The 23,080-nt window shown below is 45.4% G+C and overlaps 2 protein-coding genes across 2 annotated transcripts in view; both read right to left on the bottom strand.

Annotated features, from left to right (window-relative positions):
- The window catches only part of IPMK (inositol polyphosphate multikinase), a 49,249-nt gene extending 48,780 nt beyond the window's left edge, over positions 1-469 (bottom strand). Inside the window, exon 1 of the mRNA XM_054382238.1 lies at positions 217-469. Coding sequence (XP_054238213.1) covers positions 217-469 — 253 coding nt within the window. The remainder of the gene's footprint in view (positions 1-216) is intronic.
- Positions 470-8,863: 8,394 nt separating this feature from the next.
- On the bottom strand, positions 8,864-22,435 carry CISD1 (CDGSH iron sulfur domain 1). Its single transcript, XM_054382131.1, has 3 exons — positions 22,405-22,435; positions 16,812-17,017; positions 8,864-11,758 (listed from the first exon to the last, which is right to left on the bottom strand). Exons 1-3 carry the CDS (start codon positions 22,433-22,435, stop codon positions 11,669-11,671), a joined length of 327 nt encoding a protein of 108 aa, XP_054238106.1. The 3' UTR covers positions 8,864-11,668.
- Positions 22,436-23,080: the final 645 nt, after the last annotated feature.

The raw sequence follows: 23,080 nt of genomic DNA, 5'->3' as shown, positions 1-23,080 counted from the left end.
CGGTGAGCGGCTGACGCCTGTCACTGACACCCCAGCGGAGCTGCCGGCCGCCGCCAGCGGGACGTGAGGAGAATGGAAGCGAGACCCACCCCACCAGTGCCAGGTTTGGAAGAATTAAGACAACCAGGAGGACGTGGGTGGGGGGAACCCCCGTCACGGGCAGCCCTGCCCGCCACTCCCCCCACAGCTTCCCTACCGCGCCCCGCCGTCGCTCACCGCCTTTATCCTTGCCGTACATGTGCCCGGCCACCTGGTGCGACAGCGGCACGCAGCCGTTCAGCCCCCGCCGTCGGCCCCCCGCCACTGCCGCCGCCGCCGCTGCCACCGCGGGGCCCGGGGAGGCGCCGAGCGCCGGCTGGGCCGCGGCCTCCTCCTCCGCCTCGCCGCGCCCGCCGCCCGCGCAGCGCCCGCGCCCGCCCTCGGGGCGCCCCGCCGCGGGCAGCGCTGGGCGCAGGGGCTCTGTGGCCATTTCCCGGGGGTGGCGGGGTGGCGGAGGGAGACAAGGGGTGGCCGCGCTGCAAAGGCAGCGGCGAGCGGGCCTCAGCGGGCGCTGCGTGCCGGGGCGCGGGCGGCGAGAGCCCGCGGCTCCATCACCCCGCGCCGCTCCGCACCGCGCCGCCCACCCCACCGCTGAGGCAGGGACTGGCCGCGCCGCCGCTCCGCCCCGGACGCCGCTCCGCCTCCGCCGCCCGGGCCGGCCCGTGGCGGGGTGGGGGGTCAGCGACAGCACCGCGGAGCGACGCGCGACTCCGCGACTAGGCCGCGCCCGGGCCTCGGCGCCTCGGTGTGGCGGGGGCGGCCAGCGCCTGGGTTCGGCGGCTGGCTGAGGAGGCGGCAGGGCCTAGCGCAGCCCCCGAATGCCCGCGAAACCGATCTCGTGGGCTGAGTACCCACACCCCCGTGGACATGGCCATGCTGCCGGCAGTGCCCCGGGCCTGCGGACACACCCTCAGCTCTCCGTCGGTCACGCTTCCCTCTCCTCGCGACCGATCTACTGTGTGGTGCGAGTCCTGTGTCTTGGCAGGCAAGGACTGTTTCCCTTTCACGGGTTCTCAGTAACCCAAAATACTCGCAAAATCCTTTCGAGTTTTATGTCGTGTTTGTTTCTTTTCTCCAGTAGATCAGAAGGATTATCAGTGAGAGCAAACCAGCATGTACACAGCATCAGACCTTTATAGTGGGAGAGTACCTCCAATGCAGCCTACACTAGATACACTGAGTTCTCTAGGTGCTGGTCTTGCATGTGAGGTCGGCACGCCTGACCTTACACCATATCAAAACTGGGTAATCTGAATCTTAAATCCCTGTGGGTAGCAGAAGGCATGCACAAGCCCTGCATGCCCTCACCGGACCCCAGAGCCCACTGCCTGCCTCAGAAACTTAATTTTTCCACTAGAGTATTTCTCAGCTTTCTCATCACAGACTCAAGTTGCACCAGGTGGCTAAGATTGGAGATTTGAAGAAATTTTCATCCCTGAAAGGCTTGTCAAGCCCTGGGAGAGTCTGCCCAGAGCAGTGGTGGAGTCCGTATCCCTGGAGGGATTTCAAAGCTGCGCAGATGTGGTGCTGAAGGACATGGTTTAGTGGTGACCTAGCAGTACTGGGTTGGACTTGATGATCTTAAAGGTCTTTACCAACTGACGCAATTCTGTTATTCTATTTGTAGGGCTGTCACTACTGTCTTTTCACTGTTTCTTTTTTTTTTTTGTAGAATTAGCTCAGCTCTGTGAATAGTCAATCTGCATTTTTGCTGCAGTATGAGCCAGTATCAAGTTTAGCAATAGTAGGACATAGGAACAGGAAAACAAGGCCAGAGATAGAATATGAGTTTTAGCAGATATATGGCATTCCCCTAGATTATATAAAAATGGGATGATATCTATAAGGAATCAGCATTGACATTAGAGGGACAACAATGTGGTGAACTCAGCTATTACTTGCTGCCTCTTCCCTATCCCATATCTGGGAGAACTGGATGCCAGTTTGGGGGATTTCCACAGGAAATTAAAGTGTCAAAGGAACAGGAAGGTCACAAGGAAAACAAGAGTATTGAAGAGTGAGAGGAAGGAACATCACATACAGATCTATCAAAGCTAAGCTTCTTTAGGTCATTGTTCATGGAGCAATTAATTTCCTTCTTAATTGGGTGAGACAGGGAAGGCAGTGGTAACAACTCAGCAAGATCCCTTCTGGAGTAACAAGGCTGGTCAGAAACTGTAGGTTTCTCCTTGCTGAATATTCTTTTCTCATCAGTCATTACCATCCAGCCCTAAAGATTAGGAGTCAGATGGTTGCAAGCAGAAGCTCCTCTCTTCAGTTCCCCAGCACTGAATTTTCGCAGAGGGGTGCTGATGCAGGAAAGAAATACCACAGATTGGCCAACCCGTGCACACCAAAAATTACTGAGGAGCAGAGGGGGTAAAAAAGCACAAGGCTCCTGGTCTCAGCAGCAGCAGCTGCTGCAAGGTTTGGATGCCAACCTGAGCCTTGCAGATATTTCCCCCTGCAGAGAAGAGAGACACTGTGGCTGATCTGGGTCTAAATGCAGAGAGAAAACCATAGATGGCATTTCAGCTTTGCATGAGTGCACATGCAAAGCTGATCCACCTGAATTTGAAATCTCAGCGGAAAAAAAAATTAAATGAAAAGGCAAAAACATGGAATTTAAAGCACCTAGTCCTGAATGAATAGCTTCTAGATATGCTTAGAGTGAGCAGAAGTGGGCCTGGAGGGGATTAAAAGAAACACGAAAGGATGAGTAATTGGAATAAGTAAACACTGACTGTTTTCTTTTCCCTGCTATTTGCTTTAGTCAGATTTATGCATATAGAAACCGAGTGACGCCAGATTCCATCTTCCGCTCCCTCATTCCGCCCTCATGCTTCAGCACATGGAGTTCACTCGTCTTATCTCCTAAATTAAAACAAGCAGAATTGAGAAAATACCAGGAATGACAAATAATTGATTTCTCCACAGAGTGTGATACTGTGAGAGTTTGTGCTGAAAGCTGAACCTATCATTAGGACTCTCAAGGAGTCTTCTTGTCTCGAGTCTGTGCAACAGTATTCAGAGAGAAAGCTGCTGCAGACAGCTCTTAAAGAAAGGACAGGTAGTTGGGAATCCTCCTTCCCCCCTCAGCAAAATGCATTTGGCAAAATTATGCTTAATTCTGATTTATTCTTTCTCTCTGTTGATGGAAATGAGTCCTAGTCAGTCTGATGAAAATGTATTTTGCCCAGACTGCTTTGTACTGCGAGAGGTTGTCTCATCAGCAGATTGCAGAGCTCCCCTGAACCGAGTGGGGATTATAAAGAATCGTGTGCTGCTGAAGCAAAGCCCTTTCCCAAACACAACAGCTAGTTAATAGCTAACTGCAAGATGCATGGTAGTTCAGTACAGGAGCTTATACTTCGGTGGAAGTGGAGGAGGATATTAGGTAAACAGATTAGTGGGGCTGAGACCTGGCCAGAAGTATTGGTACTCTAGAGCTATGCCGACAATAAGCACCACTGGATTTTTCACTGTCCATTAGCAGGGTTCACAGCCACCTCTTCCCCATCTCACCAAAAGTATTGCTCCTCTGCCAGCACTGTGTTTTCTGCATGAGGTCTGTGCAAGAGATGTGGATCCTGCTGCCCACAGAGCCACTTCCTGCAGCAGGCAGTCATGCTTGCGTAGCTCCTGCCGGCTGGACAGATTGCAACAAAACTGACCTGGGCTGTACATGTGGTCCTGATGAGAAACACCAATCAGGGAAACCAAGAATTTGCTGGAGGGGTGAGAGCATCTGCAGTGGTGCTCCTGTGGGCAGGAGGGCCTGTCCTTCTCATTGGGTGCAGAGCAGATGTGGTTGCAGCAGTGTGGAAGCTGTAGCTGTGTTGCAGTTCTTTTATTCACACTCTTTCCCAGCAGAAGGGCCACTGTATCGTGCCCTTTTTAAAACAGCTTAGGGCTTTCAATCCTTTGTTAAATTCACCAAAGTTCTGTTCTTGTCAAGCGAAGGAAAATCTGAACTATCCTTTTCTGTTGTAACTGTAAAATAAAATGGTGCTGCTATCCCACTTTCCTGCCTGGCCATTGCCTTGTCTCTTAGGTATCAGGTCCTCCAGTGACCCATATTTTACTGGGTTCTGACTGATGCAATTCTTTGATGCAACTCTCCTTCCTGACAACCAGGTACATCTGGGCTTTTCCAGGGTTCAATCAAAAGAAAGAGTGTCAAAAGCCAACCTATACTCTCTGGAGATGATACAGCACCTTTTGGAAGTGACTACAAGGTTGATTCACAGTAGTTACGTATTTTCTGGGTCACCTTTTCTACAAACAAATGCAGCTGTGAATTTAGAGAGGTTTTTTTTGTATTGGAAAGCTTAAAGTACTATAAAGGTTCAAAGCTCATTTCAATAGTTCCTTTCTCCCTTAGAGTCACAGAATCATGGCATGATAGGGGTTGGAATGGACCTCTGAAGATCATCTAGTCCAAACCCCCACCACCAGAGCAGGCTTACCTAGTACCCAGGAGGGCTCTGAATGACTCCACAGATAGATATGTTTTAACTTGGTGGTGATCATTAAAGAAAGTAAGCACAGAATTTGAAGGAAAAGTTCATTTTTGGCCTGAGAGGAGATGAAGGGGTGGGAAGCAAGTGGAAGGGCTTTCATGGTTTAGAGGAGGCAGCAGTGGGTGTTTGCTGAGACTGCTTTTATTAAAACATTTTCATTCATGACTCATAGAAGAGAATATGCACAAAGTCTCCAGGTTTGTGGATACTCCTGACCTCCTTAAGGCAGTCAAATGTCACACTGATGGCAGAGAAATCCTACAGGTTCTCACACAGCTGAACAAAAGCCACAAGGTTGGCATAGGAGCTTCAGTATGGATAAACATAGGGTAATGCATGTAAAGTAATCTAAACCAAAGCTCTTCGACGCTGATCCTGGAACCAGCTTTTCACTGCCCAGGAAGGAGATCCTGAAGTCACTGTTGACAGTTGACTGAGATCATCAGCCTGGTATACGTCTGCACCCAAAAAAAGCCAACAAAATATTGGGCAATATCAACAAGAGTGTTAAAAGACAAAAGGCTTCATTTTCCTGCTATGTAGCCTCAGCCTGCCACATACCAAGTCCACCTTCCACCCCTGGTCTGTTACGGAGAATAGGAACATACCATTAATTAGATGGTGGAAGATGGAATTAAACCATAATTTATGGGGGGTCTAAATTGGTGGAACATGTTTTAGTTGCCTCCAGTCTTAGAAAATGACAATGAGATGTGTATGGTTTGACAACCTTGGGTGAGAATTTGTCCTTCTTTCTAAAGCAGAGGCATTAGAGAAAAGTCTTTAGTACCATTACCTGGCAGCTAAAGAGTACAGGTACCTTCACCTTACAGGTAGCTAAAGATTACTCCCTTTGCTTTCCTAAACATTTTCCAAGTGTGGCTTTTCTATCTCTATCAAGGGGTTGTTCAGGATTTACAAATGCATGACAGCATTTTACCAGTCACATCCTAATGCTTTAGGAGAACCTTGGTACTTGATTTAAGATTAACATGCCTCTTTCCCCATCCCTAGAGGCTACTTGCATTGCCTCCACCTGCAGTAGAATCCAATACCCATTTTATGACTGCCACTGCCAACTGGCATTAAGGAAAGTCTCTCCTATTAAGCAGTACTCTACTCTAAGACTCTCTTTGCAAAGCAACAGAATTTCAACCCTTACAAAGTAATTTAACACATGCAGATGTTGGAGCTAATGATGAGACTCAAAGTGCAAGATGACACTGATTGAGAAGAGCAAGCCATTTAATAATGGCTGAAGTGAAAGTCTCCTCTGGCTGTTGTTCTGGCACCCGAGTCTTGAGCAAGAGTCCCAGTGGTGACCATGTCTTAGCCATTTATGGTTATATTTGCCAACTGCAGAGAAGTATTTGAAAAAAGTTACGCAGTCAGTGACCTTATCATTCATTTTGCTGCGTTTCTGTTGTCAGATGACTTGACTGAACAGCACAAATATTCCAGCTACTGAGCAGATCCTTGCAGCGTGCTCTATTTTGAATGCTTCACACATTAAAGCTGTAATTTCTGGCAGGCTCAGGAAGCTCCTCTTTTCTGCACAGGCTTCACTTGGAGAGCAGAAGGCACTTTCTTTGTATAAATGTGCCATGCATCCAAAAGCACCAAAAGCAAACTGCAGTCTGCATGACAAAAAGGATGCAGAGTGGATTAAGGGCAGTGCAATGTCAAATGGGAGAGGAGAGGTGGCTCAATCTTTAGCGAGGAAAACAAAATCACAAGAGAAACGATCTCTTTCTGCTGAAGTGAGATGTACCCAACTTCTATGTATCGAAGCAATCAGAAGTTGCTTGAGAACCCCGATAAATCCTCTTAGCAATCCAAGCTGCACAAGAGAAAGGTGGACTGAATTCTGCTTTGCTAAAAGCACCTAAACACACTGTGATTTTTCTGACTTGAGGGAGTGTACCAGTAAATGCTCCATTTATTGTAATTGCAAATCTAATTAAACACTTTACAAAGGTGGGCGTGGAGGAACATTCCACTGCTAACAGGGGACCCACAGCATGAGTGTACATGGCTTTCTGTCCAGTACTGCCGATTTCACAGCTGAGGAAGGAAAAACACAGGAACAGATGTCTGCTGGAGGCGCATAACCCCTTTGGCTCGAAGGAGTCAGGTTTTGGCTAACAGAAGCACTCAGTCCCAGAAGCTAATGAAGAGCCACTTCGTACATCCTCTGCTTCGCTCTCTTAAAGAGGCACAATGAAATGCAGCACGTCATTTGCTGTAATTCAATGTATCCCTTCTTGCTACCACCTAGCAGTGTTACTTGGGGTTAAATCTTCTCTAGCTTATGCTTTCTCCCATCTGCCACTTCATTTCTTCTCTTTTCCCCCTTCTTGTGTTTTTTCCACACATATATCTTTGTATGTTATTTTAGGTTTTATTCAGCTTCTCTCTGCATTAGCCTCAGCATTAGGCAGCCTGGAAATCATCCTACCTGAGAAACGCACAATGCACTGCAGGCAGCACAGCTACACCACTGCTAAAGAAAACAAGCAGCAGAGAGCTTCAAGCAGCAGCCCCTACTACCTATCCTCTTGATAAATGATCGTTTTCCTGCCAGTACATAGAAACCAGTCATCAATGCAAAAAAAAAAAAACCAACAAAACAAAAACCACACAAAAAAACAGAACAAACCTGGGTGCAGAAAGCAACTGGGGGAATGGGTATCTTACACTGCTAGGCTTAATGTTTACCAGTGACAATGGAAAATACATTTGGCCTTCTCAGCAGGTCCACGTGAAATATTCTGACCAAGCTGAAATAGATGATGAGCTCTGACAAACTCAGCCTGCTGGTAGCTGTGTTGGGGTATCCCCTCTCTGCCCACATTCTATGGGGGTATTATGATCTTCTGCCTAACCCAGCCAGGGATTTTGTCAGCCTTGGAGCTTCAGGAGTTGAAACAAAAGCCAAATTTAGTATGAGATTCCATGCTCAGGCTGGCTACAGAGAAGCCAGCTGACAAAGTTTCTTTGCAACACCACTGCTGAGCTTCATGCCTATGTTCCTATCCTTCCTGCCATTATAAAATGTTCTTCTGCTACTGGAGTGAGCCACTGTGATACAGCAGTGACTCAAGTTTCCATGCCTTTATCTGGCTGTAGGACACTGAAATGAAAATCCCACTCCAGCTCTTGTGCAAAACACGTTTTACAGATCTCAACAGTGCCAGAACAAGGCCCAAACTGCACATCATGGTGAAAACTTCACAAGGGCCAGTGGTCAGCTCTGCAGCTGGCCATTGGGGTACAGCACAGATAGCTGCTTAGTCCTAAACATGTCCATGCAGCACCTCATGTATCACTGTATGTTGGGGACTGACCTGTTAGAGAACAGTGAAGGAAAAAGGACCTAGTGGATGAAAAGCTGACCATGACCCAGCACAAGGCCAATGCCCTTCTGGGGTATATTAGAACAGGTGTGGTTAGTAGGCAGAGAGAGGTTCTCCTCCGCCTCTACGCTGCCCTTCTGAGGCAGCAGCTGGAATATTGTGTCCAGTTCTGGGCCCCTCAATTCAAGAAAGACCTTTGCTGGGGAACTGCTTGAAAGAGTCCAGCACAGAGCCATAAAAATGATTGGGAGTGGAACATCTCCCTTATGGGGAGAGACTGAGGGAGCTGGGGCTCTTTAGCTTGGAGGAGACTGAGAGGTGACCTCATTCATGTTTATAAATATGTAAAGGGTGAGTGCCAAGAGGATGGAGCCAAGCTCTGCTGGGTGATGCCCAATGACAGCTCAAGGGGCAATGGGTAAGGCATAGGAAGTTCCATGGAAACATGAGGAAAAAAATTTTCACTGTGAGGATGATGAACACTGGAACAGGTTGCCCAGGGGAAGTTGTGGAGTAGCCCTCTCTGGTGATATTCAAGACCCACCTGGATATGTTCCTGTCTGATCTGGTATAGGTGATCCTGCTCTGGAGGTCCCTTCCAGCCCCTAACTTTCTGTGATTCTGAGTGCCTGGGCTCAGACAAATAGCAGTGCTGCTGAAAAGAACCCCGAACATAAATACATGCACGTATTACAAACACCCTTAAAACCAGCATTGCTCACATCAAGGAGCATCAAAGCACCTAGCATTTGTTTCCTCCTAGTGGAGCCGCCTGCGAATGCAGTGCTGGCTGCAATTAGCCATGAGGTAAAGGATGCTGGAATTAAAAGCACAGAAAATACCTGTACCTTACAGTCATCACCTCTTCAATAATGCTGATACCAGAGAGGCAGTGGAATATTTGACATTCAGACTAATTTGATGAGTCACACTCAATTGCTGCAGAATCAGAACTTTAATTTATTCACCTTCCTCACAAACACAAGTTGAAAAATAACAATGCAGAACAGAAATCAAGTTTTATTCTGGGACAGGAATCCTTCACTGCTTTAATAGGAAGGATTTGTACCACAGTTTCACAGGGGAATTTCAATGTGAGGTAAAAATTGCACATTTGGAAAAGAATCTCTATGGTTAGAACCCGGCAAAGATATCATCAATTGATTTCATATTGTAAAGACTGAGGAAAGCACTGAAGAACAGAGACTTCAGAAAACACTGAAGCAGGCAAGCACTCAGACCATTGGAACATGATGACCTATTGTGGTACTAGGGAAAACAAGTGTTCTCCATGATGCTCATCAAGACTGCTGGAGAGTTTGTACTTGAATCCAAGCCTCTGTTTACATTAGCCTGTCTTAAAAACCCATTTAAGTAACAGGAACTTTTAGGTAAAGTAAACTGTATGTACATCAAAATAAGATTTAACCACTTTGGGTCAACATTTAAATGTGACACTTCTCCAAAACTAACTTGCCAAAGATATAAATAAACATAGTTTGCTCCTGCATCTTTGCTTCCCAGGAACAAAAACTTCTCATGGAACCCTGACACCCAAGCTTCAGGAAATGTTTTACTGGCAAACTCCAGGAAATCGTTTATGACTCTAGAGACTCATCTGAAACTTTAGGATTTCATCTTTCAGAACATTACTGCAGCTTTCAGTGAACTTTCATTCCTTCAAAGCAGCCAGGCTTTGCTGCTAGCAGAAAAAGTCTCAGGACAACCCAGCACAGATGCAGGTTGATGACTACAGCAGCACTGGCATAGTACAGAGCTACTCACAGTGCAACTCTCCCCTGACAGAAATGGCACACCCATGATATAACACAGACGTTACAACCTCGAGATTAACATGAGCTCAAATGTGCATTTGACAATAATACAGAAATATCCAGTGTCATAGCCTAATAATAAACAATTTTGTTTTGGATAAAAGCCATGTGTTTGATAATTTGAGGTTAGAACAACTTTCCATATGCATCAGCAAAGTAAAAAAAAATAATCAAATACCTTTACAGTCAAGTAAAAAGACAGAAACTAAATGAATCTGAACATGAATTATTACAAGCAGAGGTCTCTCACAGACAGTAGTTGCCCCTACTGTAACACTGTATCTGCAAACTCTTTTCTCTACCTGTCTGCCACTTTTTGTGCCTTCTGCCAAGGTTGAGTGTAGTCAGCTAAGGCCCTCAGTCTCCCAAAGTCTCACAGAGAACATGCGCAATATTTTCTTCAATCTTAACCAGTCAGACCAATCACACCCTTAAAAAAAAAGAAAAAATTAAGTAAAACCTCAATTGCCCTGATCATGTGGAAGAATCCTTAAGGTTCCAGGTTAAAATGTCAGCTTCTTGAAAAGGCCATTCTCCTAACTTAGAAACACTGTCTGGGCTAGGACACTGACAGCTCACAGGCAGCAACTGTGGTAAGTCTGGGTGTCCAAAACTGCCCTCTGCCACCCCAGTCTTTGGGTTTTGCTTTTTATGTCAAAAAGTCAAAGCTATTTAATTTAGGGAAACCAACATAACAGCTACGAATACAACTGTGTCAAAGTGCCATAGGAAGGAAGGGCAAGAGCTGTCCTTGCCTCCTCGTTCCCTTCCCCCTTTTTTCTAGCTGTCACCAAAGCCTTTCTTTGTCCACATAATTTCTTTTGGTAAAATTAGTTGAACCACACTAGGAGTTAGCCCAGGGAGGCAGGAGTTACTTAAGACACATAGAGCCTAAGGCCACTTAGTAAGGAAGGTGTGCCTCCTCCCTCCACAGAGAGGAGTCCTCTGGAACCAGCCAGAGCAATGATGAAGCAGGCAGTAAAGATGGGTGGGGTTTAGGCTTGATTTTAGCTACTGGAATCAGTTGGCATTGCCTCTTCCACAGCAGCATCCTGCAGCCTGTGGAAGTCGGCTTCATTGCCAGAGACTGCAACAGACACTAAGGCCTTCTAGCAGCAAAGACAACCCCGCCACTTCCTGCCCATCACGCTTTGATCGCTTCCTATCATTTCACTCATCTATTAAGAAAGCTCTCACAGAGACCATCTTCCTAAGCCTACTCTAAATACAGGTCTGCAGTCTGGGAGCGTGTTCTTGATAGCATATGGTGGTAGGGTCGAGTTTCAACAATGCTGAAAAATCAAAGGTGAAGTTGCTCTTTAGCCCCATCTGGCTGTAAGCCTTTGATGTTGTCTGTTCACAGCAGCTTTCAATTTGTTCTTTTACAGAAGACAGACAGTAGTCTAACAGGCCACACATGGCACCTACAGAACATGTAGCATTAAGAGTTAAGCTGCATTTTGGCACCATGATTTCTTTCATGCTGCTGCCTTTTACATAGAAATCTGTCCACACCTGTGACTTCAGAACCTCTCCAGCATTTTTAGGATCTACCTTTTGAATGCACATTCTACTAAATAGCCTCAGAGTAGTACACATGTATTTGAAAATAATTTAATAGCTATTTTCTGATGAAGTACATTCTGAGTGTCATTTCAGTTTCATACTCAATGAGAGAGCACACACACACTTTACAGGACAAAAAATTCAAACCATGACTACTTAGTAAATTATGCATTGTAGTGATTAAAACAAGACAAGCACCAGAGAAAAATACACATGCTGAAGCCTGTTGTATAGATACTACACTGGAAAGTCTTCAGTGACATGACAAAGAATTTATGGTTTTTTTCCCCCAATTACAAGTGAGCAGAGGATTTGTCAGACATTCATTTTGCAGCTTCTACTGTCCACTCTACGCCTCCTTCCTCTTGATGATCAGAGGCCCAACGTTGTCGCCGGTTTCCTCGTTGTGCTTTGTGTGAGACCCATCACACAGCGGGAACTGAAAGAAACAAAATACAGATCTCAAGCACATCCAGTTAGAATTGAGAACCTAGGGTAGCAGCTCATCAGAACATCTTCTCAGTAAACTCACTGTGACCACATGCCACACAACTTCTCTGCTGGCATCTCAGGTCTCTGAGTTTTGGGTGAACACTAGTTCTGTCCATGTGAGCATAGACTTGAGAGGCTTGTTATGAAAAAAATCGCAACTCAGCTCCACTCTTGTTGGTGCACCTGTCTCAGGCAAGCAGGAGGAAAAGGCAGCCTGAGCTGACCTTCAGCTGTAGCCTACCTGGAGTATCTTGCTCTTAAGCTTGTCCCCCTGGCTCCACTCTCCTGGGCAACAGCCAGAGTTGCATGCAGTTACAGAAGTGGGGTGAAGAAGAGAAATAGGAGGAGATCCTTAACTGAGCTTTTCATCCTGGTTTTCCACAGCACATGATGAGAACAATGAGTTTTCCTAGCTCACCTCTTATTCAAGAGAGACACACACGTAAGTCCTGCCTTCAGACAGAGTGAAAAGCCACCTTTATTTCGTCCTGACTCAGCTAGCTTGTCTCACCCACACAAGTCTCTTGTGCAAACTGGCTTCCACTTGAGGGTTTTGACCTTCTAATGGAAATAAACTGCACCACCGACATGGCTATCCATCAAAGGCTTGGTCAGAGCAAGACCCATGGGGGCTGCTTTAGCCATCTCTAACTGCCCAGTCCCAAACCAGTGACAACCACTGTGCTCCTGGGCAGCTCTTTTCACATACAAGAGACAAAGGACATTCTGTGAAGCAACAAGGAGTGAAGTTGGATCCCACCACTTCTCAAGGATGCAATATTCCCTTGCAGTACTATCATAGTCTTCCACACTCCACTGACCCCAGTGTTCAGGCGTCAGTCATAACCCTTGAAAAAAAAAAATAACACCCTACCACCCATGCTTAATTAGAGTAAAAGATTGCAAAGTTATGCATGAAAACAGTAAAACTAAGACAATATACTTAGAAAGATTTTTGTTCCCAGAGCTCTAAAAAATAAACCCAGATGTCCTGTATTGCAGTAGGGGGAAGAGGTAAGGTAGGTTGTTTTTCTTCTGTTTTTCATTTACAGAATGTCAAACTCTGTACTATAAACGGGGGTGATGTTTCTGAATAAAGAAACCCTGAACTCCGAGAATACTTGTCTTAGCTGATTCATGCGGCAACTTTATCATCACATCAGTCATTTGTGACTCAGTAAGTAGGCAATGACAGCTACTTGGAAAAGGTCTGAGCAAAGAAGAATTATGTTCATGGGACATTGACCAGATTCCAACCCAGATGTTGCTGGATCAGTTGTTCTTCCATGAAACACTACAGGTCTTCACAGGAGCATCAACCCAGCATCCATCAGACATGAAAATCTCACATGGCCTGAAGTCCAGGTACAGCAACACCATCATTTCCACTTTGCAACTTACAAAAATAGTGGGAATCATAGGCTTCAGACAGCATTGAGACATCTCTAACAGCTACCAACTCCAGCTGCTCTGAATTAATCCTCTGGGTATGCCAGTCTTAGAACTACTGTCTCACAGAGTGTGGGAAACCAGACTTGAGCTTCTCAGAGAAAAGGCAAACAGAACACCACTCTCTAGAGCTTGGTCACCTTGAAGACCAGATACTGAACAGGTGGATTCTGGGCCTGACACAGCATGCTCATTCTTGACTAAGATAAAGCAGGCTAGCAATAGCAGCCAAAGCTCAAACCCTGAGGGAACTGTGCAGTGATCTGGACAGCTCAGCTTATTTCCCTTGACACTGACCAGTTTTAGATGCCCTACCACTCTTTCTTCTGATGTTTGGCAGCACTATTCCTTGACCCTCAGCCTGAGGGTTAATACCTCTCTAGAAGGCACAGAGGTTACAAGTTATTACAAAAGAAAGCCAATTAATATATTCGCCCCCTGGCTTACACACTTAAAAATGCAGAAGAGTAAGAAAATTAATATTTTTAACTTCAGACTAATTAGTTTGGTTTTAAGACAAAACCTACTTCTGTGCTGGTGAATTTGAACACCATTTCAAAAACCTCAACCAGCAGTGCTGTGATGTGCCTGGAGAGCACAACAGGAAAGGGCCATTTAAAGAACTACCTACTTGAATAGATAATTACATCCCAAGACAGACTTATCTGAAGATACCATGTGTGTTTCTTTTAAATACATGCACTCCACAAGACTTTGGTCAACATAAACAAACAAAGCCTTTGAAGTAACTATTTCAGGAAAAAACCACACCCAACTGTAAATAACACTGCTCCTTTTCTTAGAGCCACTCCAAAACCCTCTGGTAGACTCCAACCATTTTTGCATCCCCCACCTCTGGGCAGCCTGGGCCAGGCTCTCCCTGGAGAACCCCAAAAACATACAGGAGAACTCCACCTGAAACCGGCTCTAGCACGCATACTGTCAGTGCACACAGAAGTATCCCATGGTCCCTATGCTTCTGGTTCTACCAACAGCTAAAGCTACATAAAGCTAAACTTGATTAGAAGCGCCCCCAAAGTCATACAAGAGGACACTTCTAACCTGGACACAGAATAGAGGTGTTCGTAACCTACATACTAAACAAAAAGGTACTTAGTCTTATTTATTGTAACTGCCTGCTCTGGAAGCACACACAGCTCCTTCCAAAGATGACAAGCATGTGAGAATGCTGAAGGATGTCTCTGTATTTTATTACTGCTTGGCAATAACTGAACACAAGAAGCAGCACGCACACCATCTTGAAGATCATTCTACCCCACCATACAAGGTCAACTGATCAGGGCAAGGCAGCAGCAGCAAAACTGCGAACTGCAGTGTCTGAGGCAGATGATGCTCATTAAAATACTCATTATTAAGCACAGGAAAAGAAAACAAATGCCTTCAAAATTTTCCACTGACCTCCTTAATGCTTTTACAATGCCTTTCAGATCAGACTTCCAAGAACAGACTTATTGTAAAGGCAGCCCCATCTACTTCCTCTCAGTGTGATTGCAGAGCTAACCCAGTAGGACAGTACGTTCCCAAAGTGACAACACCCCTCTAACATGCCAAAACATACTTTGTAAGATTCTTATTTCACACAAAAAAGATAGCATCAAACAATAGCTAAAATATTAGCAGAGACTGGAATGCAACCACTAAAACCAGACACTATCTTCCATTTCTGTTTAGAAAACAAATGAGGAAGCAGAAAGTACAAACACCAAGATAGGATTAATTTTATTTTTCAGAAGCACTGAAGAAGGCACCTACACTACTGCAACCTGAGGCAAACCCAAATTCGGACACTAAAAGCAAGTGCAGATACTTAGAGCAGCCTTTCTCCCCCTACACCCTCCCCCCATTTTCTGAAGCTGTAGCAGCTTCCAATGCTGAATTCTGGCTGTCAGGTGAGACTTGCCACAAAGATTAGGTGGCCATGCTGCTGCTACACACATACATGACACCTGCATGCTGTAGAGCCATCAGCACTGCATGTACATGTACACAATTCCCCTCTGTGTAATCCTATCATACATAACCAAGTCCACACTGTGGTTGTGGGTAGGGTGAGGGATCGTGTTTTTCAGCACAGATTCTGGGCAGAATCAAAGAAGACAGCCCCACTCCCACAGGGTCAAGTCATGACACCATTTAATCCTCCATAGTATTCAGTGTTAGAACAAATGCAGCTACAAATGTGTAACTTAGTAAGTTATTTTCACCCTCAAGGTAATGAAGTCAGACCTGACAACAGGAAGACCTGAAAGCTACAGCACCTGGAAAATTGCAGAATGTGGCCCAATTAGACTAGTACTTGACAAGTCCAGTATTCAGTTCACTGATGGAGAGAGAGGTAGATTTCAAGGCTGTTGGCCTCAGTTATCTGGTTTTGACAGGGCTTTTTGTATTATTTCAGTTTCCATGCGTTAGCACCTTCACTTCTAAAATGGCTTTTAAGTGTGTGCCAAATGAACGTCGGACTACTCAGGCAATTCACTCTCATTACAGATCACAGAACTACCACTCTACAGATTCTACAGATCTCAGCTGCATCTCTACTTCAGATTTACTTCTGGTCTTAGTGCTGTTGAAAGGCTTAAGTGCCATACTTCCCACTGACTTTAGGCAATTGAGGTTGCCCAATTTCATATGCAAGTATGTTGGACCAATGTCTAGGCCAGACTTTTGATTGCTCAAAAACAGAGTCTCAAAGCATGCCCTCCTGATTTCACTGGCTTCACGTTAGAATTACTTATGTCATATTTTGAACTGCCAAGTCACAAATGCACTAAGTCCATTTGTCAAGGTCCTTCAAATCTTTTGACTACAATGACTTTTTAGATTCCCTCCATCACCACTGAGAACAAATCACCACTGTGCTCACTCACATGGCAAAACGCAGCTATCTAGAGAACACAGCAGTGCTACAACAATAAATTCAGGACAGAACAGCACTACCACTGTAACACCATCTGCACAAGTCAGGCTCTCCCTGAAACACTTCTGCTCTCACTGTCTACAAGATTTAGCAATGTGGCAATTTGTCACCAGCATTAGTGTATCTAGAGACTTCTTAATCCATTTCTGTTATCAAAAACATGAACTAATAGCAAAGCACTTTCAGGCCAAGTAAACTTCCAAGTTCCTCCAGTAAAAGGCATTCAAGGTCCCCTAGGACTGTGGTTCCTGAACTCCTACTGATACCAGGCCAGTAGTTTTGAATAAGCCCAAGTATCAGCACAGGCAGCATGTAAAATAGCATCTGTCATTCACAACTGTGACTGCTCCCTACAGTAGTTCTCCTTTCAAGGGATCTGCTCCTTCAGAGCTCCAGAAACATTGTGTTCATTATTTGCATTCATCTGCAGGCTTTATTCTGAGAAATGGTGGAAATCTACATAGTTTTATGGATTCAAATACTACTACATGTCCCTGAAGAACAGTTTAGGTGAAAAGAAGTTAGTTTCCTCTAAAGAAAACAATTAGAAATAGTTTTGTGGAAAGATGCCTGCACATGAATAAAACTGGACCATTTATTCTTCTCTTACCTTCTTAGATCTCCAACAACGACAGTACACAGCCTTGTCTCCCAGATCTTCCATATCAAATGCATGGACTACCTTGGGGTTATCCTTCTGGATGTGGGGATTAACCATTGCTTTGCAGCACTTGTCTTTAGAGAGGAATTTTTTGTAAGCTAGGTACCCAACAGCAGCTGCTCCAACAGCTAAGGAGACTGCGGCAATCCATTCACCTAGCATAAAAGAGAAGGAAAAACAGGGAGTTGAAGTTTTGAACACAGCATTCTATTAAAACTACTCAGTAGTAGATGTCTTCATGCCTGTGGCAACACCTTTACTTTCCACCAGACCTTTTCATTCTGTAACGCAGAGTAACACAGTACCTTGGAAGAGTATTTTCTTTTGACACTCACCAGAGTGAGTAGTTAATCTACTCTTTTCTACTGATCAGAAGTGCACCCTGTAGCAGCAGAACCCCCTACAACTCACTAAGAACATTCACCATAAACAACCCAGGCAGGATCCCCTCAAGGTATGGGTACTGTGCAGCTCAATGTAACTGAACAAAGTTAGCAGGTGTTTGGCAATGGGGAAATTATTTAAGATACTACCACCAGTAACAAAACCCAGTTTAGATTAAATCCCTACTGTGGTGTACAGGAAAAGAACAAGGATCCAAAAAGACTATATTTAAGAATAATAGCACAAGTTTATTTTAACTGGACTAGGTCTTGAGTCTCTGAAAGACAACTTCTGTAAAAAAAAAAAATCCTCTTTCCATCACCTCTCATTTCACTTTTCCTCCTTCTAGTTATCTCTAAAGTCTTTGCAGTCTTGTTCACTTAGTATAGTTTCATTTTCTGCAAGGAGTTTCCCTGCTTTTTTTGTGGCTCTATTGTTTTCTCTCTGCCTCATGAAAACATGCTGGTCTTTAGCCCAAATATTCTGGTTGCAGCAGGAGGTGGCTGCCCTATCTCTGCTTTTGTCCACCACTTCCACTCATACAGACTTGTAATGTGTACATACAGAGTTCATCTGACTCTACAGAGAGACAAATCAAACAGGAATTTGAGTTTTAGCACATTTACACTACTTAAAACTAGAGCAAACTCTAGTTGGGAATTTCTATCTTGCCCTTCCATGCTTGCATCAGATCTGAAAGATGCCAAGCCAGATGGCATCTTTGGACCAAGAAATATTACCACATTAAAGGCTAAGAAGAAACAAAAAGCCTTCTTCCTACTCTTCACGGCCAACTGACTTGCTGTACTGCCACTATGAGTTTGCACTAAAGGGATCAAGAAGGTTTTTTGCTTCTCTTCAAGCCTTTTCTAAAATCCATACCACACCCTTTCCTCAGTTAAAACACTGTGTTAGCTCATATGCACCATGCTAATCCACAGGGTCTGGATATAGCAGTAGGTACAATTAGACAAATATTTGTATGATGCCTGCGGCCCTGTGAGATCAGGGAATGCAGGCATGCTGTTAGAGTCTTAATAAAGTAAAAGATGCAGAAATCCTTCAGAACTCACTTTCTTAGTAAACGAAGCAGAAGATACCAACATACAGTGAGACTTTCCCTGCAAACCACAGAATGGTAGGGATTGGACAGGACTTCTGGAGATCATCTAGTCCAAACCTGCTGCTAGAGCAGGGGCACCCCCAGCAGGCTGCCCACGACCACAGTGGCCACAGCTGTTGTGAATCTCTCCAGAGAAGGAGACTCCACAGCCTCTCTGGGCAGCCTGCTCCACCCTCACAGCAAAGAACCTTTCCTTATGTTTAGAGGTGGAACTTCCTGCATTCCTGTTTGTGCCTGCTGCCCTTTGTCCTGTTGCTGGACATCACTCGGAAATAGTCTGGCCCCATCCTCTTTACCCCTACCCTTCAGATACTAGTAAGGCCTCCATGAGTGACAAACCCTCCCTGTAACATGGTGGTATTAAGACACAGAATCTTTAATATCAAAGAATTTAGGACATGTTTTCCTGGTCCCAAACTCCTATAAACAACAAAAGCCCCATAGAGCATATTGTGGATACAGTGTTTCATATACATCTACTGAATTTTCACCCCTTGAATCTCCCCATTATAAACTAGCCCAAGTAATGCATTAATTTTAATAGAGTAAAGAAGTGAGGAGGCAAAATTAAAGAAGGAATTCTATGAAAATCTGCTTTAATTTAGCAAAACAGCCATGGCTGAAATCAGAGGCAGCAGGTTCCAAGAAGGAACCACAGGGAGTCTCTGCAGCATCCCTTTTCCCCTTCTTGCTTAGTACATTTCCCCAAGCAGAGCAGGGCTGCAGCAGGGAGGAGGTACTCAGCCAGTGCTGGGACAAGCTCGGTCTGACCAGTTAAAGCGATTCCTGATGAAACATCAAGTGCAGCCACACGAGGGACTGCCTTTACTGAGGACCTAGGAAAAGCAACCTGGTCTTCAACACTTCTAGGGAAGGGAATTTTGTATTTCAGTGAATCTCTACTTCTTTTGAGGGCCACATTCATTTGTTAGACCCACTGGCACACACCTTAACCTATTTTTTTTTTCTTATAATACATCGTAGTGTCTTTTTTACTTATTTGCTTTTTTTCATCACTTCTCTGGAGCTCTCTGAGGATGAGAAATTATATCAAGCAGTAATACATAAACCCCAAGCATTTAAAGCAGTCTATTCTTTAAGTTCTACCACTGCCTTAATGAACATCAAGTAAACTTATGAAACCTATCTGAATTTAACAAGTAGATTTTTAAGAAGATATCCTGCAAGGTTTCAGAGGCAGTAAGTTTTGTTGTCAACTGTTGCTTTGTTTCACAAAGAGGTCTGGAAGAGCTGGAATCTCTATTTCACCTTCCAAACTAAGTTAACCTAAGACTGCACTTGGAAAGCAAACATTTTTCAGAAGTTTTTCAAAATACTTTAAACTCTGTTTCAAGAGGCCTCTGGTGCCAACTCAGCAGTTTGCTACCAAACTCTTAAGGTCATGTATGTAGAGGCATCTGTCAACACTGTGACATTGATATGTAATGTCAAGGTTCTTTATTTACTTTAAATTAAAACTAAGAGCAACTTTTGAATGATTACCAAACAAATCTCAATTCTGCTATAATACCAAACCACAATGTTGTAAGTCACTAAAAGGACAAGACACTACAGGGCTGTGTAGCAAGTCAGAAATGTTATTTTAATGTCTTAAGAACTAACAAGGGAAAAGGTCTGACTAAAACTCCAGAAGAGAGATGAAAAGCTGGAAACAGAAGTCCAAAGAATGCAATCCCAGGAGTGCAGGCAGTGCACAAAAGTAAACACTAAAAAAAGCCCAGAAGATGAAAATAGCAACAAGCCAATTGTGGGAATTTATTTTCTTTTATATTCATTGGGTGTATCCTAATGAACAAGAGATTTGGATCACAAAGTTTCTCCTCTCTTCTCTCTCTTAAAAGCTAGAATATTACACTGCATGTTTTTAGGCTACTAGAAGTACTTTTAGGATCTACCTTATCTGCAGGAAGAACATGCATTTACCATCTGCACTGACAAGCACATGAAGAAACTGAGATGGTCTTGGCTCCACCAAGAGTACACGATCCTCCTTAGAACATGTATCAATTTATTTTCGTGGAACTGGCAACAACATTGGGAATAGCTGCACCCCCACAAAAGTTAGTCCAAGACAGTCCTAAGAGGCAATTTTCAGGTTACCTCAGCTGCTTAAAAATTGTTCACATTATTTGAAAGGCAGCTACAGAGTAGGTGACAGATGAAAATTCTTTTTTTTGTCTTCAGAAGTGCTTGTAACCTTTAAGTGTTTTTCTCCTCCTTTCGTTGCCAATGAAGAAACTGTTCTTGTCCAAGAGTTGTTTATGACAGCCCAGCAGTGTAAAACTGTCCACAACAAAAGGCCACCTTTCTGCAGGCCACACTTAGAGAAACAGCACACTCACTCACTGAAGAGTCATCCAGGATAACCAACCAGCTGCAGAGAAAGCCAACCAGTCAAACAGATAAAGTCACTTCTACCACTTCACAGCATCCACAAGAAATAGGATTGTGACAGACACACTTAATTTAACTGAAACCTTATGGTAAAGAGGTCACCTGTGGGGAAAAGGTTGTTGGGTCTGGGCCTTAAGCAGCAAAAGACAAATCACTATGATCTGATCTGTGGTCAGTGTCAGGTCACACCTGCAAACTACATTAGTCACCACAACAAGCACTAGCTACACTATTCACTGCCTTGCAAAGCACTTTTTCAGGACATACACACACCAATATACACAGAAGCAATTCACTCTCCAGTTACTACCAGAAATTAAATCCCACAGAAATACTGGAAATTGCTGGTGTCTAGTTTTGTTAAGGTAAATAAGCATTATTTGCTTCCAAAATTCATCAGCCTGAGACACACACACACAGCAAACAGCTGGTGACCTGCCAGGTGCTGATCCAAGTTTAATCTTGACAGAAATCACATTAACCATATGCTACCTCCACCTAAACAAAGCACCCTCCAGACTGCCCTGATCGGCTCTTCCCCTGCTCTCTTGGGATAAGAAGGATATTTTCAGTTTGATTAGGAGAATGTTCTTCTCCCTCGCCCCTGAACCCCAAAAAATTTTCTTCTCGATTCCAAGTGTACAGGAATTGTTCTAATTTTTGCAAGCTTATAAACTACAGTAAGCTGCACGTGAGAATTCCAAGCTGGCTGCAAGCCGTCCTCAGGGTGTGGTTTGATTATTTTAACAAGCACAACCTTCCACCATTATAACCCATCTTACATTATAGCAGTGCCTTTGCCACATCCCCTGTGTATCCCCCTAAAATACATATATCCCCTGATTTAAGGGCATAAACCATGAGCTGCCTTGCAACAGGAAACCACAGCCATGCTAGTGAAGCTCGGTTTTGTCATCACCTAACTCAGCTCTCTGGTCTGTCCTCCATCCATCCCGCTCCATTCACGCCTTAAGTAGTGCTGTGTGTTTTAAGAGCCGTAGTACTATTTCAGGCGTGGTTTAGGTCAATCATAAGCCAAGTATCACTGTTACGCTACAATATCGGGATTTGAGGTTAAACAAAAATCCCACAAATCTACAAGTTTTCACTAGATTTACGCCTGGCGGCTTCACTTGAAGTATAGGATCTGAACAAAGGCGAAGCCTTGACAGTAGAACAGCAGGGAAAAAGGCAGAAACGAAACGACGGTGCGTATAACGGGCTCCCACCCCCATCACAGACAAAACCCAGCGGGTTGCCGGAGCCGGCTGCGAGGGCCCAAACGCAGGCAAGAGCCTGGCGCAGAGCTCGACGCCCAAACGACGCCGGGCCGGGAAAGTCTGTCGGGCTGAGCCAGCGACCGTCGCGTGGTGAGCTGCAGGGGGGGAGTTTATCTATGCAGCTACAAGCACCCGCCGCCGGCTCGGAGCGCACCGGCGTCCACACAGGGGGCAACCACGCCGCCATTTTGTCCCCTGGGGTCCTGCCACAGTAGGGATAAAGCGCGGCCCCAGCCCCGACCCTACCGCGGCCTCCCCCCGCCACTCCGCGGGGTGCAGACGGCTCCCACCCACCTGCCCCCGAGCCCCCCGCGGCCGCAGCCACCGCCATTGCCCCTACCCCGCACGGCAGAGTTCTGCCCTAGCCCCATGGCTCCCGCTTCTGCTGCCGCAGAGAGCACGCGCAGCTCCACGCCGCCACCACGCAGACGCCGCACTCCCCGCCCACAAAATGGCGATGTGAGCACGCCTCTTAAAGGCCTTCTCGTCAAGGGGAGAGTTGTTGGGGCGTTGTGACTGGTATAAGGTTGGAGATAGACTTTTGAGCAGCCCCTCTTGGGACAGCACAAGGGGTGATAGTTTAAATCGAAAGAAGGGAAATTTGAACTAGACAGAAGGAAGAAGTGTTTTACCCTGAGGGCGGTGAGACCCTGGTTCAGGTCGCACAGAGAGGCGGTAGAAGCCCCATCCCTAGAACCGTTCCAGGTCAGGTTGTTTGTGAGCAACACGCTCTAGTTGCAGATATCTCTGATGACTGCAGGGGGGCTGGTCTTTAAAGGCCTCTTCGAACCCAGCCCGTTCTGTGCCTCCCTGAAAGCAGGCCGCTCACAAGCGCCGTGAATGATAAACGTGAAGGACGGACACATTTCAGAGTCACATAAGCTTTTCCCCTCCCGGCCACGAGGGGGCAGCAGCGCCGCCACTGTTCTCCCCACGGACTGCACTTCCCGGCGTGCCGCCCTGTGGGCTCCGGGGAGAGGAGGTAAGGGAGGGTGCAAGGCAGGCTGCGCGTGCGC

The sequence above is a fragment of the Indicator indicator genome, chromosome 7 (assembly GCF_027791375.1).
Source record: "Indicator indicator isolate 239-I01 chromosome 7, UM_Iind_1.1, whole genome shotgun sequence".
Taxonomy (NCBI): Eukaryota; Metazoa; Chordata; class Aves; order Piciformes; family Indicatoridae; genus Indicator; species Indicator indicator.
The sequence above is the reverse complement of the archived record's forward strand: the minus strand, read 5'-3'. Positions and strand labels throughout refer to the sequence as shown.